This window comes from Anas platyrhynchos, chromosome 1, assembly GCF_047663525.1.
Source record: "Anas platyrhynchos isolate ZD024472 breed Pekin duck chromosome 1, IASCAAS_PekinDuck_T2T, whole genome shotgun sequence".
Taxonomy (NCBI): domain Eukaryota; kingdom Metazoa; phylum Chordata; class Aves; order Anseriformes; family Anatidae; genus Anas; species Anas platyrhynchos.
In genome coordinates, this window is record NC_092587.1 from 195,329,467 (window position 1) to 195,353,706 (window position 24,240).

The following is a 24,240-nucleotide window of genomic DNA, read 5'->3' on the forward strand; positions in this document are numbered from 1 at the left end:
ACCCCGCAGTTAGGAAGCGAAGTCTTTGCTGGGACAGACGTGGGCCCAAACACCCAGATCCTGGGAACCCACATGGGTGCTTTGGTGCAACCAAAAAGGAGATGGGGGTCAAGCAAATGTTTCCCATAGCCCAGCGCTGTGTGTTGTTTGTGTGTTTGGGGTGAGTTTAAGGAATGTGTTGTTTCATCAGTGGCATTCAAAGGGGTTGTGAGCAGGACTTCAGGAGATAAAAACACCTGAAAGGGTCACTGTTAGTTGTTCCTCATCCTCAGCTTGCTGCTCTCCATATGGTGTAATGAAATTGGCCTGGTTTTCTGATGGGCCAACTCATCAAATGAGACAATGTGTCCTTGTGTTAGGGTCTGTGGGGTCCTGAAAAGTCTCATGTTAGGACTGAAAGGCTGACACTTTTGCATCAGGCTTGTGTCTCCGTATGCTTAGGGCCATTTTTATTCCCAGAGAGGTGTCCTCATGGTAGCACAATAGTGCTCCCAGCTATTCCTGCGTCCTCCTTCATGCCTCACCTGCAGCAACACGGGGAACCTGTCGGCTGCTGGTTGCAGCCTGGATGGTGTCAGGGGCATTTGGCCACCCCTGGTTTTAGTCTGGAGAAGAGGAGGCTCAGGGGAGACCCCATTGCCCTCTACAACCACCTGAAAGGAAGCTGTGGGGAGCTGAGGGTCGACCGCTTCTCACAGGTAACCACTGCTAGGACTAGAGGGAATGGCCTCAAGTTGTGCCAGGGGAGGTTCAGGTTGAAAATGAGGAGACAGAAAGAGCAGTCAGGCATTGGGACAGGTTGTCCAGGGAGGTGGCGGTGTCCCTGGGGGTGTTGAAGGAAAGTTTGGACCTGGAGCTCAGGGACACGGTTCAGTGGGTGACAGCAGTGGTACGGGGGTGGTTGGACCGGATCATCCCGGAGGGCTTTTGAACCGAGGAGACAGCAAAGAGAAGCACCAAGGCTGTGACTTTCCCGGGAAGGAAGCAAAGTGCCAGACACCCAAAAATATCCCACCAGAGCCTCCCCTCTGTGGGAATAGAAATGTTGTTTTTGCAGAGTTACATTGTTTAGAAGGAGGGAATGTGGTACTGAGATATGCTTACAGTGATAAGAAAGTTTAGCAGGCGACCTAGTAAAATGCAGACAACCAGTCTCCTTAGGACAATTAGGTGAAAATCACGGTGTCAAGTCAAGTCAGATAAGTGAAGAAACATTACCACTTCAAGCACTAAAAATGTCAAAAGAAATTTGAAATTTAACAGGCCAGCAACTGAAGACTATGCATTGTTTGTGAAGCATCAGATAGATTGTGAACCTGGATTACCCACTCAGTGGGGAAACAGGGGAGGGTCCTGCCATCAAAAGGTATATAAACTGTGTTTTGGAACTAGTAGATGCGCTCTCTCCTGCTTGTGGGGCGCCCGCCATTGCAATCGCGAATAAATTACTACTTCACTGAGATCCTCGCCTGAGCCTAAGTTATTGGCTACAGAGTGTTTCTCACAATTTGGGGGCTCGTCCGGGATCCAGTCACCTACTGGGGAGCCCCACCGCCGCAGCAGCAGGAAGGCATGCCCCGCTGATTTCAGCGGTCCTGTGCATCGACGGTGGCGGTTCTGCGGAAAGCTGACAGAGGGCCCGAGACTGGTTAAAGAGGCAGGATCCGTGAAGTAGTGGGGAAAGGAAGAAGGTAGGCACTCCGGGTTTTTAAGAATCGATCCGGTAACTCTGTGCACAGACCAAGGTAAGAAATATTAAGTATTGCCTTGGGGGTCGGGTATCTGGTGTATGGTAAGCCCTTGCACGGGGAAGTGCTGGCACTACACCAGGGGAATCTGGTGTACGGTAATCCTTGCACGGGGAAGTGCTTGGAAGTACACCAGGGAATCTGGTAAACTCAGGTGTGCGGTAACGCTGGCACGGGGAAGTGCTTGGCGGTACACCCCCATCTTTCAGTACGTTGGTGTGTGGTACACTGCAGAAGGGAAAATTCTGTAGCACATACTGGCGAGGGTTAGGAAAGATGGGAAGCACGAGTTCCAGGGAATCTGGTAAACTCATAGGTGTGCGGTAACGCTGGCACGGGGAAGTGCTCGGCGGTACACCCCCATTTTTCAGTACGTTGGTGTGTGGTACACTGCAGAAGGGAAATTTCTGTAGCACATACTGGCGAGGGTTAGGAAAAATGGGAAAATATGAGTTCCAGGGGACAGGGAGATATCCCTGGGGGAGTGCCTACTAATAGTTCTTCCTGAAGAATGATAAGAAATTGGAAACATAATCCCAAAATTAGAGGGGTTGTAAAAGTGTAAAAGAAAAATAATTTATTTTTTTTTAAAAAAAAAAAAAGGTTAAATATTGTGTATCAGTCTGGACAAAAGAACCAATTAAGGAAACAGCAGTATTTTGGCCAAAATACGGGTCTGATGAAAATTCAGGCTTTAAATTTATGTGCAAACAAGAAGATTCTTTTTTCAGAGAAGGAGCCAAGTTATGCTCCCTATAATCTTAATATTGAACTGGTGGCAGCAGCAGTCACTCCAGGAAGGGAGACAGGGACTATAATTAACACTGTCCCTAAAAAAAGTATCGTACCCTAGGCTCCGGCAAGAATTAGAACAAGGTAGAAGAGATATTGAGAATTTTGCCTTCCCTGATACTAACAGTACTAACACTAACTGTGTATCCTCTTAGGTGAACTACCCCCTCCTCCTTACCAGCAGAGAGGTTAGGACTTAGGACTTAGGACTCTTAAGAGGAAGTCTTTATTCGAGGACCCCAACAGCCTAGTTGAACAATTAGACCAGTTCCTACGACCTGATTTATACTCTTGGGGGAGGGAATTATGTCTATAAGTATGTTGTTTACAGGGAAAGAAATGGGAACGATTAGGAGGAGAGCTGCTATACAAGAATGGGAAAGAGCTCATCCTCCAGGACCAGGGGTAATACCGGCAGGGCAGAAATACCCACTTGCCAATCCTGGCTGGAATAATAATAGTGTGCAACACAGAAATCATATGAGAGACTTGGGGTCAGAATGAGAAAGTACTTGGGGATGAGACCTGAGGACCCAGTAACCCAAGGGCTCTTGAAAGTTCATTGTGTGATTAAAGCCTGGCAAAATACGCAGAAAATGATTCAGAAGGTGGGGGGATGTAGTGAACAGTCACTGGGGGACCCTCCTGCGGGAGGCCCTGGAGGTGTGTGTCCGAAGGGGAGATAAGAAGGAAAAAAAAAAAAAAAAAAAAAAAAGAGCGAAACTAATGGTATTGACAGTGCAGCGGGTAGTGAGGCAGAGGGTTGGAGAAAGAGGAAGAAAATCTTCAGGGAGAGTCAGGGCCAGGATGGAAAGGAGAGGAAGAGAGATGAAGGAATGGCAGGCAAAGAAGGCTGCCTGTGTTGTGGCCTGAGTCCTAGCAGGGAAAGGCTTTGATAAGATGTTTTAAGTGTGGCCAGGCTGGCCACTTCGAATAGGAATATGTGGAGTGGAAGAAGGAGGGAAGAAGGAAAATGGGATGAAATATGCTATATTGATATGTTGTTTATCTTGGAGGGAAAAAGTATGGAATTAAGTTGGACCCTGACTGAGCCTTTGGTGCTGGTATTAGAAAAGTACAGGCTGGAGAAAGATAAAGGAAGTGTTAAAAGGGTTGCTGAAGGGGTTAAAGGTGTGGCATGTAGTATTTAACAGAGCTGTTTGAAATTGAATGAGCAGGGAAAGGTGATGTAGGCATTATCTAAGTAACAGTCTGGAAGTTTTGGTATATTTGCGTATTTGCTGTGGTGTTTGGTCAGTTTCCCAAGCATCGGGGAGGGGGGAACAGCCTGCTCCACCAGGGGCCTCTCCAGCGGCCGCAGGGGGGCTTCGGCTCCAGCGCCTGGAGCGCCTCCTCCCCCTCCTTCTGCACTGACTTTGGAGTCTGCGGGGGGGTTTCTCGCTCTCCCAACTGCTGTTGAGCAGCAGGCTTTTGTTTGTTTCTTTGTTTGTTTTCGTGGCTGTGCTCTCACAGAGGCACGGACTGTATTGCTTATGGCTTGGCTCTGGGCGGCAGTGGGCCCCTTTGGGGCCAGATGAAATTGTCCCTTACCTGCCACGGGGAGGCTTCTGGGTTTTTCTCACGGGGGCTGCCACTGCAGTTTCCCACGCCCCCCACTCACAGCCCCCGAACCTTGCCATCAAACCCAATACACTGGGGAACAGCTAGGTCATTACTGACTTGTAAAGTATCAGGGATTAAATTAACTAATGAAACCCTAAAAAGTGATGGGGGCAGAAGGGGCTGGAATAACAGTGCCACTTTTGGGGGATACCAACCTGAGACCAGGGGATAAAATGATCACTGGGTAATTATTGTATGTACCCAAGGCAGGGACTAACTTGTTGAGAAGGGATTTAATGATTAAATTGGGCATTCAAATAGTAAATTGTTAGACTGGAATAACAGTGTTATTAATGGAGTGCTCTCAGGCCCTGAGAGCAAACATACATGTATATTCACCTCTGACTGGAAAGACCCTGAAATGGGGGCGGAAGCAACAATATAGGTGGACAATTTTACCCCGAGGGTTTACTGGGCCACCTATCTATTTGGTTAAGTTCTAAAAAAAAGATTTTGGAGCAATTACAACCTCCCAAGGGGGTATTAATGTTAACGAATATATGGATCGTTTTCTATTGTCAGGACAGGAGAAAAGAGTTGTGAAGAAAGCTACTAACAAGCTATTCAACTTTCTGGGAAACCAGGGCTTGGGAGTATTAAAAAAAAATAAATTACAATACGGAGAAAGAGAAGTCAGGTATTTAAGGCATCTAATGTCTGAAGGAAAACAAAGAATAAATGCAGAGAGGATTCAGGGAATTGTTGAAAATTAAGAAAGAACTAAAAAGTTTTAAAAGAAAGATTTTTTTTAAGAAATCAGGAGCCATGAAGTCTGAAGGAAAATGGATACTCCCTGATGGGAGAGAAATGCTGAATAAAGTGATAATGAGGCAAATATTAACTGTTTTACATCAAAAGAGTCATTGGGAGGTGCAAGCAATGTGTGATGTTGTGCTAAGAAAGTATGTCTGTGTAGGAATATACACTTTAGGGAAGCACATATGTAGAGGATGTACCATATGTCAAAAGGTAAATAAAAAGGTCTTCTGTAACCCATCTAGAGGGGGACGGGAGCCAGGGGTTTGACCTTTCCAAAGTATACAGGTAAACTTTACTGAGTTACTTGTTTGTCCTAATTGACCACGTGACTGGATGGGTGTAAAGCTTTACTGCAAGGGTTAAAGCAGGCCTTAGAGATTGAGTGGGATTTTCACAGCCCCTGGCACCCCTCCTCTTCTGGGAAGGTGGAGCGAATGAATCAGACATTAAAGAAGCAATTAACTAAACTAGTGTTAGAAACCCAACTTCCTTGGGTAAAATGCTTACTCCTACAGGTTTAAACAGCACCAAGAAAGGATATAGGAATTTCACCATATGAGATGCTGTTCAGATTGCCCTATCTGGGCAGAAGGGATGAGATACCACAATTCAAAACAAGAGAGTTTTCTTAAGAACTGTATTCTGGGTTTGTCCTCTTCTTTGTCATTTCTCAGGACCTGTGGGTTGTTGGCTCAAACCCCACCTTTGGAATTCCCCATTCACCACCATCACCCAGGAAACCGGGTCCTGATTCGGACCTGGAAAGAGTCAACTCCGGCCTGAATGGGAAGGACAATTACTAACCACTGAAACAGCCGTAAGAACTGCGGAAAAGGTTGGACTCACTATACTCGAGTGAAGGCATCCGTCGACGCTAGTACCTGGGAAGCTGTTCCTACGAAAGACTTGTTGGAAGTTGAAATTGAAGAGAAAAATCTCATAGTGGACTCTGAGCAGGATAAGAGCTTACAATTGTAAACTAACCTTTTATTTTCACAGGTAACTAACGACTGTGACTTGTGATTGAGAGAAAGAACAGACCTATAGCGAATTGCAGTGCTCCCAAGGGGGGGTTGTTATAGTAGTAGTGTACATCTTATTTTTTTTTTGTATCGATAATTATTTGGAAACCTAAGGTTTAAAAATAATGACAGGGAAAAATTGATTACTAATTTTGTTTTTAGTGATTCTAGGCCTCAGAGAAGGCCTTGGTCAATTGGCAACTTGCAAAAGGCATGACCAGATAATAGCAAAAACGGGATACCCCATCAAAATATGGGTGACTGTGACAGAGGGTTATGTACCACATTCTGTCACGTTTGATGTTTGTGAGGTGTTAGCTTGTGGAGATTTAAATGCCCAACGACAATTGAGCAGAGAGAACAAATAACTGGGAGAGACCCAACAGCCAGATTGAGAATAGCTGTATGGAAACAATCCTCTATTGCCATCAGAGAAAGGGAGAAACTCAAGGAGAAAACAGGAGAGAAAACAGGAAGCCCTCTGAAATGTGTCAGTTCAAACAAGGTATGGGGATGTGAATGCCTGGATAGAATGGGTCAAATATACCGTCCAGAGTCTCAACCGTAGCTATTGCTATGCTTGTGCCTCGGGATGACCGATTGCCCAGATAGTGCCCTTCCCATGGGGGTGGACCAAAGACTCCCAAGGGATGCGATGTATGATTGCATTGTACCAAGAAAAGACTGCCTGGGGAAATGAGGCCTGTAAGTCTCTCTTTGCTGTTCCTTGCATGATAACAATATCGCGGTTCCCCCTGCATTCTCTACAGCTATAGGTAACCATACAGCTTGCCTCTCACGGCAGGGTGTGAGTGCTACCTGGCATCTGGGAGAATTTGCCTTGTGCTACCAAGGACTTGATGGGAAACTGCTCAAGACTAGAGATCCCCAGGGCAGATCTCTGGTGGTACGGTGGAGGGAAGATCTTACAGTCCACCCTACCATCTAATTGGGAAGGCACTTGCGCACTTGTTCAATTAGCTATACCCTTCACCCTGGCATTTGAAAAAGAAACATCACAAATACCCAGAAGTAAAAGAGGCTTAGGAATATCATTTGATGATAGAGTATATATAGATTCTATTGGGGTACCTAGAGGAGTTCCAGATGAACATAAAGCCAGAAATCAAATTGCTGCAGGGTTTGAGTCACTGTTCTGGTGGGTAACAATCAATAAAAATGTGGATTGGATTAATTATTTCTATTATAATCAGCAGAGATTCATCAATTATACCAAGGATGCGATGAGAGGAATCGCTGAACAACTAGATGCCATCAGCAAAATGGCTTGGGAAAACAGGATAGCATTAGATATGATGCTCGCAGAGGAAGTAGGTGTGTTTGTGTGTGTAATACTGAGCAACCATTGTTGCACTCTTATACCCAACAATAGTGTCCCAGATGGCTCGGTAACAAGAGCATTGCAAGGGCTTACCACCCTTGCCAGTGAATTGGCAGAAAAAAAAAAATAATAAAATAAAATAAAATAAAATAGGCATATTTGCAACATTGGTCGTAGTTGTAGGAGTTTTGACAGCCATTGGTTGCTGCATTATCCCCTGTGTAAGAGGACTAGTACAGTGGTTAACTGAAACCGCACTATTGAAACAAATGACCATGGAGCTACCACCTTACTCAGATAAGGAGATAATGAGGAGATGGAAAGCAAAGAAGAAGAAGTCTATCACATTGCACCTTAGAGAAAGGTTTTGCAAAAATCAACAGTTTATAAAAAAAAAGAAAAGGGGGGAATTGTGGGAATAGAAATGTTGTTTTTGCAGAGTTACATTGTTTAGAAGGAGGGAATGTGGTACTGAGATATGCTTACAGTGATAAGAAAGTTTAGCAGGCGACCTAGTAAAATGCAGACAACCAGTCTCCTTAGGACAATTAGGTGAAAATCACGGTGTCAAGTCAAGTCAGATAAGTGAAGAAACATTACCACTTCAAGCACTAAAAATGTCAAAAGAAATTTGAAATTTAACAGGCCAGCAACTGAAGACTATGCATTGTTTGTGAAGCATCAGATAGATTGTGAACCTGGATTACCCACTCAGTGGGGAAACAGGGGAGGGTCCTGCCATCAAAAGGTATATAAACTGTGTTTTGGAACTAGTAGATGCGCTCTCTCCTGCTTGTGGGGCGCCCGCCATTGCAATCGCGAATAAATTACTACTTCACTGAGATCCTCGCCTGAGCCTAAGTTATTGGCTACAGAGTGTTTCTCACACCTCCCCAAACCTTCCCTTACACCCCCCCTTTCCCCTTCCTAGCGCAAACCACCCTCTCCCAGCACCCAGATCTCCCCCCCCCAAAGCCGGCTGCCCACCTCCCACCCCTTCCCCACCTCGGGCTGAGGTCGGCGGGGCGACATTTCCCTCTCCTTCCCCGCCTGCCTCCCTCCCCTGCGCGGCCGCTGGGAGGCTCCGGCGCTCGGCCCGGCCGCTCGGTGCCACCCGCCCCCCGCCCCCGCAGCGCCCCGCACCGCGGCCCCGCACGCACCGCGGGCCACGGGCAGCGCCGGCAGCTCCGGCAGCCGGAGGCGAGCGGAGAGAGACAGCGAGCGGGCGGCACCCACCGCCAAACCCAACACCCCCCCCCCCCCCCCTCAGCCGGGGATGGAATATACAAAAAAAAACACAAAGGAAAAGTGGCCGGAGCGTGCCGGGGGCAAAATGCTGGAAGTTTGTAAGTGCAACTCGCCGTTCGTGATCGCCGTTTGAAGGGTTGGTTGGTGGTTCTTTATTTTTTTATTATTATTATTATTATATTTTTTTTCCGTGCTTTTCTTGAAACTGTACTTGAAACTATTCGCTCGCCGGGAGCCGAAGGGAAAGTATGCGAGAGGAGTTCTCTGCCTCGGGTTGGCGGCTCGCTGCTTTATTGCTAAGAGGGGGGGAAACGAGCGCTGAAAGCAAGACGGATTTTACCCAGCGGCTGGATTAAGCGGAGGCGAGGCGTGCTCTGGCAGCCCCGCTGCCTGACATTGTTCCCGAGCTGGGCTCCGTCCCCCCGGCTCCCGGAGCTGCCCCCGGGCTGCAGCCCCTCGGATCCCGCACCCAGAGCCAGGAGCGGCCGGCGCGGAGCGAGCAGGAGAACGGATCCCGCACAAAGACCAAAGTAACCCCAGCCTCTCCTCCTCCTCCTCCTCCTCTCCCGGCTATTTGCACATCCACGGAGGACTTTATACAAATACCAACAACGAGCCAACGAGCCACCCGCTCCACCGGCCGCGGAGAAGATTTGGGAGGGGGGTGGCTGGGGAGGGGGGGGGGGGGGTCGGCTCCGTGCCGCTGAGCCCCGCGACCCCTTTTCCCCTACCTGAATCTCCCCCTGAAGGAGCGACCCCCCCCCCCCGGCCCCCGGAATGAAATAAAACCAATAAACCTGCCAAGCCCCACTCCTTCCCCAGGGGGATCTCCTTTCGCCCGGGGATCCCTTTTGGAGGCAGCGGGTTAATTTTTTAATTTTTTTTTCCCCTCTCCCGCCTGCCCCCCCCACCCCCCCATAGACCCCCATCCCTCCCTTTTCACCCCCGACCCCCTCGGCCGATGGTGGCCCGTCCCTAGCACCCCCCCCCTCCCCTGATTTTCCCCTTTTTTTTTTTTTTTTTTTTTTTTTCTCCCCCAAAAAACCCACCCCCGGTTCGAGGGGGGGACGGGGCGGCGGGGGGGTCTCTCGGCCCCCCTTGGCGGTGTGGGGTCGCGGGGCCTCCCCCCCTGCCTTCCCCGCTCCATGCGGCGCTGAGGCGGCGATGGGCGACACGGCTCCCCCCCAAGCCCAAGCCGCGGGGCTGGGGGCCGGGCTGCTGGGGGGCGGCGGGGGCGGCCCGGCGGCCCCCCGGGTCCACAGCGCCATCGTGGAGCGGCTGCGGGCCCGCATCGCCGTGTGCCGCCAGCACCACCTCAGCTGCGAAGGGCGCTACGAGCGGGGCCGCGCCGAGAGCTCCGACCGCGAGCGGGAGAGCACCTTGCAGCTCCTCCACCTCGTGCAGCAAGGGCAGGGGGCCCGCAAGGCCGCCAAGCACCCTAAGGCGGCCGCAGGAGGAGGAGGAGGAGGAGGAGGAGGAGGAGGAGGAGGAGGAGGAGCGGCCGCCCCGTCCTCCGCCGCCGCCGCCGCCGCGCCCCCCGACTACCACCAGCACCTCCTCAGCAACGGCGGCGCCAACGGGGAGCAGGCGGCGGGGGAGCAGCGAGCATCGGCCCTGCTGGCGGTGAGTCACGGCGCCCCCTGACGGGCGGAGGGGGGCGGCATGGGGGCAGCCCCGGCCCTGAGGCGGGGAGGGGTGGGGGTGGTGGGAGAGGGGTGGGGGTGGGGGTGTGCTTCGTGTGTGCTCGGTGCTGGGGTGGTGACACCCCCAGGAGTGTCCTGGTGATGTCCTGCCGCGAGGGGACACGCCAGGTGTGGTTCAAGTCCCTCGTCGCCACGGTGGTGACAGCCCTCGTGGTGTCCCACCTGGCGGTGACACCCCAGGTGTGGGTCACAGGCGCTAAAGTTCCTCATGTGTCCTTTTCAGTGGGGTAGTGACACCCCTGGAAAAGTCTCCTGAGTGCCCTCATGATGTCCCGCCAGGAGGTGACACCCCGGGTGCCACCATGGTGGTGACGCCCCTGGTGCCTGGAAGGGTTCTGGGGGCTTCAAGCTGCCTCGGCGTGTCCCCGAGCAGCGGTGTAAGGTGGCGTTAAACTGCAGCTCACGCTCAGAGCCGTGCCCACGGCTTCACACCTCAGGCGTTGCGCTCTCGTTTTGTGCCTCCTGTGCTGCAGGTGGGCAGGCAGTGGTGAGCACCGCGTGCAGGTGCCCCTGGCAGAGCTTTATGATCCCTGAGGTGGACAAGTGCTTGTGAAAGCAGAGCTCCTGAAGCTCCGTCTCACACCCGTGAGCCCCACTGGCGAGGGCTGGTTCATTACTGTCATTCATAGTGTTTCCAAGGAAGAAATTAAAAGGGTTTTTCACACCCTGTGGACGACACGTTGACCTTTTCCAAGTGGAAGCTGCTCTGGAGGTGGCTGGGAGGCAGAGCCTTGCCTCCTGTTACTTCATGACAAGCCGCTCGTGTACCAGGCTTTCTGCCTTTCCCTCCAGTGTCCCTCCAGCATGTGCTCCCAGCACACACACAAAACATTACGAGGAGCGACTGCCCCCTGATAGGCCCGTGGCTGCTGTTTGAGCAGCCCAAAATAGACTGCTCCCTCCCTTCCCGACAGAAACCTGTCCTTCTCACTGCTTGGTGTATTCTAAAACGGGACCCTGCTGGTTATTTTCTCCCCTCTCAGCCCTCCCGGCGCTGGGGGCTGTGGCTCCGTTTGGGAGGGCGGCGATGTGAGGGGCTAACCTGATGACAGTGGGGTGCTTTGGCCTGAGTCAATGCTCAGGGCAAATCTCCCATCGCAATCAAGAAAGCCATTATCTTATTTTTCCAGTGTGTACTAATGAAACGCTTCGTGATTGTCTCGAGGAAAAAAGAAAAAAAAAGGTTTTGCATAATAACATACATCCCAGCAAACTCTGCTTTCTGAAGTCAGGGAACAGGCCCGTGTGCTTTTTTTTTTTGTTTTGTTTTGTTTTGGTTCTTTACTAGTTGTTACTATTATTATGAAATAGCTGGAGGCAGCTGTTCGAAACGGCTAAACGAAACAACTCCAATGAAAATACCGAAAGGTTTTCATCTTTGCAGTGCAGAGAGGTTGTCCTTGTTTCGCTCGAGATCCTAAACCCGCTCTTTGCTGGACACTGCCCCCGTTCCACCTTGCATGCTGCCTCACCTCCCCGACAGCTCCAAACGCGAGTGCATTTGGGCGAGGGCATCCCCCTCTCTGACAAAGTCCCCCTCATTTTTTGCATGCTCACGCTCAGCAGTCCTGCTGACAAGGTACGTGACTTCACCAAACGTGACATCTGGGGCCCCAGACCGCGTTTTGACACCGAAGAGGCGCTGGCTCATGAGGCAGCGCTGCTGTAATGGTATCGCTGCACATCGCTGATCCTCCCACTCTGTGCTCGGCACAGGCATGCTGCATTCGTTGCTTCGGTAGGGCTGCCTAATTAAGGAACAGAGAAAGGCATCGGTCCCAAGTCACGTCTCTGCGTGATGGAGGCGCATGTTCCCCTTACCGAGCACCCCTTAGGACATCGTTGCATGTGCTGAAAAGGCAAAGGAAATCACACCGTGTCTGAGTGGGGTGAATTGGAGTGGCTGAGGATCAGGCAGCAGGTAGCCCAGCGGTGTGCTCCTCTTCTTGAAAATTCAGAGGGCGGTGATGGGCCAGGATAATGACAGGGTCTTGCTTTGTCCTGGCCATAGGCAGAGGAGGAATTTGCTCTGCCCGTTATCCCAAGACAGAGGAAGGATGAGGCAGAGTAAGTTGCCCTGTGCACTATAAATGGACAGGGAAGAGCCATCTCTAAGGCAGCAGAATCCATCCTCTGGGGGTGTTCCCCAAGGGGAAATCCATCAGAAGACTTGCTTGCGCCAGTGGTTATTGCTCTAATTTCAGCCTTTTTGCTCGGAGCAGATGGCAGATCGGAGGTGCGTGGGGTCCTGGAACATAGCGGTTCTGAGCATCGGTCGTGGGAGGTACAGCTCTGGCACGAGGAGGCACAAGACGAGAGCGTTTGTGCGAGTCTCACACTGAAGATGTGAGATTTGACACCTCTCTGACTCCACGGGGGGACTGCAAAGCTCCACCTGCCTTGCTGTAGCTCCACCAGTTTAAAAAGAGCTCCACACACAGACAAGCGTGAAGGCAGCCCTGGCTCTCTCCGGGGAGTTCTGGCTATCAGGGCGCTCTTTGTTCTGCAGAATCCAAGACTGTCCCCACGCTTCCTCTGCTGAAAATAGCTGGGTTGTTTCCTTCGCTCTGCAGATCCCACTGCTCCTGTTAGGAGCGCGCCGGCCACGTTCAATGGCACGGGATGGGTCGTTTGCTCGGTTGGACTCCAGAGTAAATATTTGAGACTCGATAACATTTGAAACAGCCTTCGCTTGAACATATCAAAGGGTCTGAAGTGATAATCTGATGCTGTTGATACCATTATTTGATAATTATCTGTCCCCAGCAGACGGTTTAAAACCGGCAGAAGAGCGTTTTGGTGGGGTTGGGTTTGGGCTCAGTTTGGCAGTGTTACTTTGATTTTTGAGCAAGCAGCCTTGGCAGCAGCATTTCCTCCTTGGAGAGTGGAGGCCAGATTTTTGAGCTGGACTGCTGGGTGCGGGTGCATGTGAAAGAGAAATTTATTCTTCTGGACACGGCAAGGAAAGCTTTTGTGCTTTCTGCCTCCCTGCATTTCCCACGAGCTGACATGTGTTTATTTATCTGGTGGTGTTACTTTTCATGGTGCAGAGTGGAACAGAAAATATCCCGTCTTTTATACATATATCTGCATGTATATATGTGCCCTCCAGCACTTCGCTGTTTATATTCTTTGTGTTATATATAAACAGTTAGCTCTGGAGGGCATTCCTCAGCGGGTTAAGCGTTGAACTGGTGAGTCCAAAGTTCTGCAGTCGCAAATCCCCAGCGGCCCTTCCTTCCCTTCGTTCCTCTGCCATGGGCTGAGCAGCGTTCATTTCGCCCCGTGCAAATGAGGAGCTCGCTTTCACAGGCATCGCTGTGTTATTCTGCTCAGGTTGTTCCGTTGCAGCCGTCACCCTGGTGGCCGATGTCTTCCTCCGAGTGTGTTAAGTGCTGTTTGTCACCAGTCCCAGGTGACTCGTTCGGCTTTTATCCCTCTCCAAGTCGCGCTGGATTTATTGTTGGAACGATTGTTATTATTTTCTGTGCTCAGAAGGATGACTGCGAACACGGCCTGCTCCCCAGATGTAGTCCGCAAGCAGGTGAAAAAAAAAAAAAGGGAAAACAGTCCTGCAAAGATGGTGTAGCCGAGGAAGAGAGAAATGGATTAATTCCCCCTGCTCCCCTAAATTCTTATCAACAGCAGTCCAAAGCTGGAATAGCCATGGGTTTGTCTCAGTCCCCTGAGGACATCCCCGGGAGACAGGGCTGCCCGGCTGGTGCCGAGAGCCAAGTTTTGCTTGTAAAACTTTGATTTAGGTGGTTGTTGTATGTGGAGATCCTTTAAATGAGCGTAGAAACCCTGGCATTGTTTCCTAATAACTTTTTTTAATGATCTGTGTTGTACTTGCTGAGGTTTGGACTGCTGGGTTGCTGCTGGCCTGCCAGGGAGCCCTGCATAGTAGTCTCATTTTCTGGTCTGGATGCACGCAGCTTTGGGAAGCTCTTTGAAAGCAAACAGGACGAGGTGCAGCGGTGTTAGGGTGCGGGGAACAAGAGGGGACTGCAGTGCGGACCTGTTCCTCGAAGGTGGGCTGGGACCTTTTTGATGAACCAAGCTCGGTGCCACACGACGAAACGTTCTGTGCGTGAGGTGGCAGACCGCTGCCTGGGGCTTCTGAGGGATAGAGACAATTTCTGTAGCCGAGACAGACGAAATGAGTCACATTGCTTTTTGTGGGTCGAAAACTTTGATTTGCTGTCCCGGGCCTTGGAGCCATTGGGGCAGGACGGACCTGGGCACCCCTGAACATCTCAGTCCCCCTTGGCTCCGAGAACGTTCTCGGCACCAACCCCAAGGAGACACCCCGGGGGCTGTGTAAAGGTTATCATTTAATGAGAAGTTCAGCCAGTGAACTTGTTAAATGTCTGCTAGTTTAGGAGCCTTTTCAGCCCTAATTCTCCAGCCAAATCGTTTACTTTGAAGCTTTTTAGCCTCCGAATGCATTTAATGAAAGTCTCTGCCATTCTGAAACTGTCTAACAGACTGTTTCCGCCACCAAAGTTTCTGTAGACAGTGAGCAGCTTGTGAACAGCTTGCCTGGAGGTGACGAGGTCTCCAAGGCCAACCCATGGCTCCTTAACTTCCCCGACTAGTACAGCTCGTCCTCTGATCCTGCTCTCACATCCCCTGCAGTGCTCAAATTGAGTCCCCTGAGCATAGCACCACGACGAAGGACAGTGAAACAGCTCCTGTTTCTTCTCTGCTGAGAAATGTGACTCCAGCAGAAATGTTAGTCGCTCTGTGGGAAAATCTGAAGCTTAGAAAGGTGTGTCTGAGTCAGACCCAGAAGCTGCTTTGCTGAAACTTTGACTTATCTCGCTCCTATTTCTTCTCTCCTGGCAATGAGCGCTGCCTGCAGAAGGTGTATGTGGTCTTCGGTTAGCTTGCAGTGACCAAAAAACCCCACAGCTAGGTTAGTCAGTTAGCAGGTTCAGAAAGACCGTAACATGCTGCTCTTCCTCTTCTTAACTGCTGGCAACGGTCCTTCCTACCAAGATATCATCTTCAGAGGCCAGTTGTAGTCTGCCTTTCTTATCAAGCCTGCGAGCTGATGAAACTGAAACCTCACCCATGCCTAATTACTGAAAAGAAGGGCTCCACCACGGTCCCCTTGACACCTTTGGGAGGGGTAATATCCCCATTGCCCCATGTGTGCTGCACCTCAGGTGAGGTGTAGGCATTGCTGGAAGCTGGCAGCCTGCTCCAGCTGCCAGAGCACTGGGATAGAGGCAGTGGTCTCGGCTGCAGAAAAGAAGGAGCTGGTGCCAACTGAAATGTGGATCACTTGTTCAACTTAACAGTATTAAGAGACTATTTTTTAATTTATTTTTTATTCTTTTTAGATGAAAGCACAGACTATTTACACCCCAGATTTCCCATGAGAAGCCTCCCGTAGCCACCTGAGAGCAAACCTGTGAATTGGTCATACCTTGTCAAGTTCTTCCAAAGTATTCGTAGATGCAGGTAGTAATCCATAACTGTACTGAAGTGCCAACACTAAAACCTAGCACAAGACACTTACAACTCTCAAGCAAAAGTTCTTAGGTGAGCACACAGTAAACTAAAAGCCCAGTGTTTCTACTCTGAGTCTAGGATCTGTTCAGCAGATTACTCCTGGTATTTCACTTCCATAAACCTCAGTTTCCTCCATGAAAAATACTATTTATCACCTTTGTAAAGCGCACTGAGATCTGATGGTGAGTTTTATGGCTTAGAAGCCAAGTTCATTATTGATGGAGCCTGAGACAGGATATCTGAACGTTTGCTTTGGCAAAGCTGCAGGCAATGTATATGTGTTGATGGATTCTTCTTATTTGACTTTTGTGTTTTGAGCCTTTGAGGTGCACTCCAATCACCTTTTCAGCCTTTGTCCCACAGGTATGAGGACTGGAAACGTAAACTCAAATGAGTCTTTTACATAATGATGTGACTCCCGGCTGGGTTTTTATTTGAGGCAGCGTGTTGCCCCAGACTCACAATGAAAGTGCAAGATGTGGCAGTGCTCCTTACGCTTCATATTTTCTTGCTTCACTTGCTCTTCATTTTGCATCAGTTTGTGCTCAAATTAGTCTCCCAATTAAGTCGGCTGCGTCCGAGCACTGCGTGCATTTGATGCTCCAGCAGCCCGGGTGCAGAGTGGGACTGGAACTGAGAGCGTACACCGAAGTCATCTGCTTTCTGGTGAGGCTGCAGCTGCACCCCAGCAGTAAGTAGCAGGTGGGAGCCGCTTTGTCCTGCATATGCTGCCTCCCATTTGCTAGGAGAATGATCCTGTAGTAATAGGGGAAGGTTTGTGTCTATGGCTCAGGGTCGGAGGAAGGCTCAGAGGTATTTCTTAATCAAATAACGTGAACAAGCACAAAATTCCAACACACTTAGTGAGGAATTATATATAAATTGATTTAATTTGTAAATACATCATGCCCCTGGCTTCACGCACAGGTGTTGCCATTTCCCTGACAAAATTCCTTTCGTTCAGAAATGGCTCCCGTAGCTATTTTTATCTGTGCCACTCATTTGTTGTGATGTGCTTTTAAGCCCAGCTGAATCGAGGTGCAGAGAAATTAGAACCAGTTAGAAATCAGCATGAAGGCACAGCGAGGAAGCAGCTCTTGCAAAGCAGTGTACCTGCTGCCCGAGCCTGATGCGGACTGAAAGAGACGGTAAGATCCTGGACGTGCAGATGAAACCCCAAGAAGTTTCATCTTGGCTACTCTGCTTTGAAACAAAACACGCCGTTGTGCAACAGCCGTCGCTGTGGTACCCTGGCGTTATTACAGAGCTCTTCAGGCACCTCCCCACCGTAGGTGTTACACAAACACCCAGTGAGAACCGTGCCCTTCCCTGCATACCTTAGGGCCTCGGGAGACAAGATAGACAAAGAATGGAAAGAGGAACAGAAGCACAGAAAGGTCAAGTGTCTTGCCCAAGGTCAAACGGCAGGTCAGTGGCAGAGCTGGGAACAGAGCCCAGATTTCCTGACTCCTAGTCCAGCGCTCTATTAATCATCCCCTCGCTTTGTGTTCTGCGGCCTGTTACTGGCCATAGGAAATGTGAGGAAGACTTTCCGACAGCTTCAGAGCAACTTCTCAGTTTTGGAAACTATTGATCATCAGCACACTATTGAGATAAAGAGGTCGTGTACGGGACATGAGCACTAGGGGATTCAGAACTGAGTGCTCTAGGTATTGATTTCATTCCAGGACGCTGGAAAGCCATAATTTCATAATCTCAAACATTTACTCTTACTCAGATTTTTAAAACCTTTTTCTCCTTACGTTGTGTACAAAGTGGCTTGTTTTACAGAGTTACTCATCACAGTTAACTCCTACATCGGCACTTACCCTATAAATCATTTCTTCCTTGAAAACGAGTTACAACAGTTATTTAGTTAGCAGGACTTTTCTTCTCTGTGGAATTTATCAATGAACTAATTAAATAGTCAGAAAAGCAGAGTGTCAACAGTGCAGAGTCACTTGTAATTCTTACTTATTTTAATTCCTCACTGTACGATGTGTTCAATTTTCAAAGTCTCTAAATGGAGTTATCTTGATCACAAAGTTAATTATACCTATGAGATTTTTTTTTTTCCTCCCCAAATTTTTGACTGGAGGCAAAACTCTGGTTAGGGTGGTAATGAGTTATCGAGAGTCTCTTGTAAACAATAGTATAATCACTTTCTTATAGTCATGGCAACAGCGTTTAAGCAATGAGCTTCCCGAACACAATGTACACTGTCTCCACTGAATAGCTATTGCAGTGCTGAAGTGTATGCTGCTCATTTTCAGAGGTCTCAGGGATATAAATTATTCAGCAAAACAACACTGCTTCAGCAGGCGTCTTTGAATTTGTTGTGTTTTGTACTAGCCAAAGACGGGTGCGTAGCTGGGCTGACGGGGCTGTGTTTAATTCTGCTCCCGCTGAATTCAGGGGTGTCTGTGTCAAGCCCTTCCAGCACTGTGTTACCTGTCGGTGTCATGTTTGCCATCCTGAGAAATCTCTAACGGGGAGAGCAGAAGGGCTCAGGAGGATGTGTGCCGTACAGATGTGTGGTGTGAGAGGAGGTTGCTAGGTGCAGTATGATGAATTTCTTTTAATTAGCAAGGGATTCATTACAACAGGGCCAATGCCTTTCTTGACGCAGAGGGTCACCTGCGTTCCTGCTCAGCGGGCTGGGGAGGCTCCTCGGAGAGTGGATGGCTTCAGAGGAAGCTTCAGTGCTGAACCCCAAGACAAGGATTTGCCTCTGACTTTTCTGTTTATTTTGTTCTTTACAGCTCTCTCATTCAAATAACTAGACCTGGAGGAAAGACCTTGTTGGCAACAGTTGTTGTTTTGAGATGAGTCATTCCACCAGATTTCAGAAATGCCACCCCAGTGACAGTTGGCGAAAATGCTGCATGGGCTGTTCAGTTTATGTTTTTCACTTTGGAAAATCAGACCATTTATTTAGGGTTCTGTTGCTTTAGAAACCATCTCCAGACACTCCCAATTTCCTTTCCTTTCCTTTCCTTTCCTTTCCTTTCCTTTCCTTTCCTTTCCTTTCCTTTCCTTTCCTTTCCTTTCCTTTCCTTTCCTTTCCTTTCCTTTCCTTTCCTTTCCTTTCCTTTCCTTTCCTTTCCTTTCCTTTCCTTTCCTTTCCTTTCCTTTCCTTTCCTTTCCTTTCCTTTCCTTTCCTTTCCTTTCCTTTCCTTTCCTTTCCTTTCCTTTCCTTTCCTTTCCTTTCCCTCTCTCCCCTTTCTTCCTGTTCCCTTTCCCTCACTGCTGTAGTATCTCAACATCTGAGCTTTCTAATGTTAATTCTGATCTGATTGGCCTCTCCCGAAACAGTTTGTGGGAAATACTATGGATGTGGCACTGTGGAACATCAGCCTAATGCAGGATTACGTTCTTTATTTCTGTAGATTTTGCCAGTTTGTAGTCAATTACTCTGTTTTCCAAAGAAGTTCATTCACTCTGCTTCTCCAAGAGCTTTTGATTCCGTGTCCTTCTGAGCTAGATACTCTTGGTCCTCAGCACTGGGCTGCTTACCTCTATGGCCCGGTTCCCGGAAATAGTTATGCGTGTGCCTAATTGTGCACACATGGGTAATCACGCTGAAATCAAGATGTGTAGAATTAAGCAAGTCTAGAAGTATTTCCAGGGTTTGGTCTTTGTTCAACAAACAGGCCTCAGCCTGGCTGAAGCCCGCTATGTTCTACCAAAATAAAGCTGAATTCAAGAGCAAGTAGCATATTAATTGTCAATTGACTTATTTCCTTAACACAGTTAATTCTATACTTTTAAAAACTACTTTCCATTTTTCCTACAGATCCAGTCGCCCTTCCTTTCACGTTCTTTTTCCCTCCTCACTGCATAGCTCCCAGCAGACCTGAGCTGCTAGCCACACGATCCGCTTTCGTAATGATTCGAGTTCCTATATTTCTTTTTTCCTACCAACTTTGTGCATTGCCATGATGGCTCCTAGGACAGATTTTGGCCAGCTTTTAAGGAGAGGGAGAGTCAACGGTGTTTCAGACCTTCACTTCCAAGAGCAGTATTAAATATAATCCTTATAATTACAGCACTGCCGCTTGGACTGCTGTAGTTCAGGCTGTGTCAATATGTCATCAAAAGCTCTCTTTCTCGGGAGCTGGAACTCGGTCTTGTTGATTGAGTTGAAATCTGATGGCCGGCAGCTGCAAACACACTCTGTCCCCATCCCCCTGCCTCCCTTGTGTTTTTTTCCTTTTACCACAAACTCCTTGCTTTCTGTCAAAGCCGTGAGTTTACAGACCAGAGATAACGACTGATTCCAGGCTAAGTTACTCAGGGCCACCCCTCTGGGGCCGTCTATACCATCCTGCAAGTCATGCCCTGCCTGGGGCAACCTGAAGGCACAGTCTGCTGTCGGTGCCCGTACTGAACCTGAGAGCACAGCACGAGCACCGTCCTCAGCCCACGCTCAGCCCTGGTTGTTGGAGCCCTTCAGATGCTGCGTGTGTCACCCTCGGCAGCCAAAAAACTCCGGTAGGCACACCTGGGCTGACATCTGTGGGGCTCTTGTGTGAGCAGGGCTGGGAGTGCTTCAGTCTCTCCCCGCTCATGGCTTTGGCTGCTCGCCATGCAGACCTCGCTGTTCCTCTGAGTGCAGGCGTCAGGAGTGGGGCGATTCCCAGCAGCGGTTTGTACCGAAAATTTAGCACACACTCGTTTAGCCCCAGGGGACCATGGGGGGGTGGTGGGGAAAGAGCTTTGGAAAAAATAAAATAAAAATTGGCATCCAGCAGTTGCATAATGCGATCCTGTCATGGTGGGTACTTAAAAAATAAAACAAAACCCCAGCATTCATGCTCGGGATATTCAGGTTTTCAGAAGTGCCACTTGCCAACGCACAGTGACTGCTTTTCATAAGGCCTTTCAGGCCGTGTATTTACAGGTGGACCAGAATAGCTCCACAGAAGTTAATCCAGTCCGTTGAGTAAACAGTAGGTACTTCTAAAAGTTTCTATATATACCGACTGTGTGTAAGGCCTCTAACATACATCTGTACCCTACACAATACATCTGAGGGGCCCTGGCAGAGCCGGGATGGCTACTGAGGTGGGTAACCCCCTCACTGCTGCGCTGGGTGTGCGTGCATTCTGCCAAACCCGTGAAGGGCGACTGCGTTTGGGTGACCGGTGTGTTACGGAAATGGCCCTTTATGTGGCTCCCAGAGCCCGCTCTGAGGACGTACTGTCTGTGCTCGGGTCTCCCAGCCCGTCATCTGAGCACAGCACAAGTCAGCAGGACTCTTCAGCACGGCCTCACACCACTCACTTTGGTCACAGCAGTCACACACGTCCCCTTTCCCTAGCAAAGTCCTTCCCTGCCGCCCCCTCCTCCACTCCCCAGCCCTATTAGCCTTTCCTCCTCCCTCTCACCTGGGTTATCCCCCTCCCTTCTCTCCTTTCCTGCTCCTGACTCTGCTTCGTGATGTTTTCCTCGCCTGGAAGAAAGGGCCAGAGGGCCAGGCTAAGAGGGAGATGCTGAACACATGGCTTCCACATGTGTCTTCCCTCTCACCGCCTCTCTGCTTCAGCTGGAATTCTGCTGACCACGAGTCTGCTCTCTCCTTAGGTTTCTAAAGGATGGGCTCAAAGCTCCTGCATCACTGTCACGAGAAACCTAGAGCAAAACCTCCTGTGAGCTGACAGCACGTTAGTGGGCTCGGTGGCCAGTCACTGCAGGCAGTGGGTGCTCGTGCACTGGGCGTGCAGTTGTGAATGCTCAGGCTCCCCTTCAGGAAAATACTTGAAGAATATGCTTAAACATGCTTAAATGCTTCTCAGTTCGAGTGCTGCTTGCTGAACTGGGACCCCATATTGGAGAACACATCCTTAATTACTTCAACAAGTAATTAAGAGTATAGCAAACTTTTAAGAACAGAGGTATGTGCACTGCTTTGTGTTCTTAATGCATCATAATGAATAGGACAGGGTGTTGTGGGCAGGGCAGGAAATGTGGAGGCTCTCCTGGTCATCTCGTACATTTTGACTCATGCTTTGAGTGTTTCTGAGCTCTAAGTACATTTTGGTAGTGATGATGCCTATATGCCACAGTGATGTTTTGTAATGTGCTTGTGTTGCATGCTTATGTGAAGATCATTTAAAGAAATTACAATTAAATGAGGAGCAATTAAATCTTAGAAAGGAAATGTTCATGCTAAGTTAACAGTGTTTCTCTGTGTTGTACCCTTGGATTCCTCTCCTGCATCCAGCACTGGATCAATCTGGGAGCAAAGATTTGGAGTCCAAATCTTCTTGGCTTATAACATCGAGGTATCTAATCTTTCCTGTATTGAACTGATACCAGTGGGAACTGGGCACCTAATTGGAGTTTTGGATCGCAGCCTAAAATCTCTGGAGTGCTTTGGAAAATTTATCCCTGGGAGATTTTGCCTGAGTCAAGAACACAGACGGGAGCCATTTCTCACCAAAAGCAACCGTGTGACATCAGCACCTCCGTGAGTCACCAGTTGGTTCCAGAGGTCAAAGTATTCCTCCTATTTGCCTAAGAAGTAGTTACCTATTTACTTTCTGAAATGTGGTACTAACATGACGTTTTGGCTTGCTGTACAGCAAAGGCGCTACTTTGAAACGCCTTGTATAAAGACAGGCCTTGTCATTTCTGTGAAAGTTAGAAATGCAAGGGAACAAATGTAAAAGGCCTGTTTCCTCCCTTGCTAGCGTGTGTGGTCTAGGAAAAATCCCAAATAGTGCTGGTAAGAGACAGTCCAGTCTCTTTTCTTGCCGATGATGTAAGTACTGCTCCTTCACTGAAGGCTGGGTCATTATTTTATCATTACCTTCTTCTGATCTGTCACCGTTTCTGCTTTTCCTCTATTTTTTTTTCTTATTTGCTGAACATACGTTTTAAAAAATGAAGGCAATCATGTATTTAAAAAGGATTTACCTGCACAGAACTCTAGGCATACCACACACAGGCAGGTCCCTGCCAGGAAATCCAGTGCTAATGCCCAAATTCATTCTCTCGGGCTGTTTCTCACTGATGCTTGGTCCTTGCTGGGTCCTGGGACACCTGGGTTTCCAGGCACATGTGGTAACCATCGGTCTCAGCTTCATGTCAGAGGCCAGCATCATGAGCTGAGGGCAGAAGCAGAGCTGAAGGGCAAAGGAGGAGAGGGAAATTTTGCTGTCAGTGCCTGAATATTTCCCTGTACAAGAATATGACATGTTAGCAAAGGAAGCTTCAAAATTACTCTGGGAATAGGAAAGCAAATCAGTACAGGGCAGGATAATGATCCTTTCAAGGAGGATTCCTCTTTCAAAAAAAAAAAACAGACACTGATCCAATTTGTCCACGCTGCACAGCAGCAGTGAAACAAGCTCCAAGTGGCCCGATCTCATGTTTTATGAGCCCTAGCACAAAACATTCACGTGTCTAAAAGTTGTGGCCTTCCTTCTCCTACGACACTTCATCTGCTCAAATCAGGCTTTTTAATCTCTTTTTCCCCATCATTTTTCCCTGCCTCCCAACCCTCTCCCATTGGCATTAACCAGCTGCAAGTGCTTTGGGGGGAGTCCGGAGCTGCAGCATGGTGTGGAGCTGCCTGCCAGAGCTCCAGGCTCCCAAAATGGGCTGTAAGGGTGCAAAACTGCAGGAGCCATGCACCTGAAAGTAAAACAAAGCTGCCTGTAGCGAGCCACAGTGAAGTTCTGCATGATCAACCGTGCTGGTCAGACTCTCCCATGAGCCCCTCTTATCTAATCTACCCTATCAGTATCCTTACTGCATTTATTACCTTGTTATCAAGGAATGACAGGAAGGAGATTGGGGTATTGGTAAAAGCACAAGGCAGAGAGGCAAAGCTGAGAGTTAACGCTGAGCAAAGGTTAAAAGAGCTTGACCAGCAGGGCTCTGGGTGCTGCAAAAACCAAACCTCGTCTTTCTGTGTCCCGACGGCGTTGTGTGGTCAGGACCTGGTGGCTCAGCCTGTTCAGGGCTGGGGAGCGTGAGATCTGGAGCCCGGGAATGAGTTGTTGAAAGGTTTCCTGTGTCTTGGAGGGATTCGCAGCAAAATGCAAATGCAAGGCCACAGATGTCAGTAATACCTCTGATCATTCTATGCAGGAGCACTATTAATGAGATTATCTTTCTGAACAAATCCTGTGGTTTCTGCACCCTTGGATTTCACTCGGTTTGCCTGATGGGAATGAAACAGAGTTACTGACAGTGCTTGTCTCCACTTAGTTTTACTGGTGGCACCCCTCAGTAGACCATAGTTAGGATACCCCGGTTAATCCAATCTCCCTCCCCCTTTTTTGTGTCTGCTTTTGCACCACAGAAACACTTCCAGCATTTCCTCTTGGCTACTGAGGCAAGGGCTGCCTAGCTACACTGCAGCAGAAACTCCAGTGAGTAAGGGCTGAGGAAGATGCTTTACACAGCAAGTAATTCCTAAACAGTGACTCAAATGGGGGACTGCCCTCCTAGGACACAGCATCAGAAATGAG

At 49.0% G+C, this 24,240-nt stretch overlaps 1 protein-coding gene and 1 long non-coding RNA gene across 2 annotated transcripts in view; both read left to right on the forward strand.

Moving 5' to 3' along the window:
• Nucleotides 1–1,036: 1,036 nt before the first annotated feature.
• Nucleotides 1,037–8,130, forward strand: LOC140001353 (uncharacterized). Its single transcript, XR_011806540.1, has 2 exons — nt 1,037–1,745; nt 5,597–8,130. It is a non-coding gene; the product is annotated as an uncharacterized lncRNA (long non-coding RNA).
• Nucleotides 8,131–9,548: 1,418 nt separating this feature from the next.
• MAML2 (mastermind like transcriptional coactivator 2) overlaps nt 9,549–24,240 on the forward strand; it is a 206,584-nt gene continuing 191,892 nt past the window's right edge. Inside the window, exon 1 of the mRNA XM_027467739.3 lies at nt 9,549–10,157. Within this exon, the coding sequence (XP_027323540.3) occupies nt 9,699–10,157 (459 nt within the window). The 5' untranslated portion in view covers nt 9,549–9,698. The remainder of the gene's footprint in view (nt 10,158–24,240) is intronic.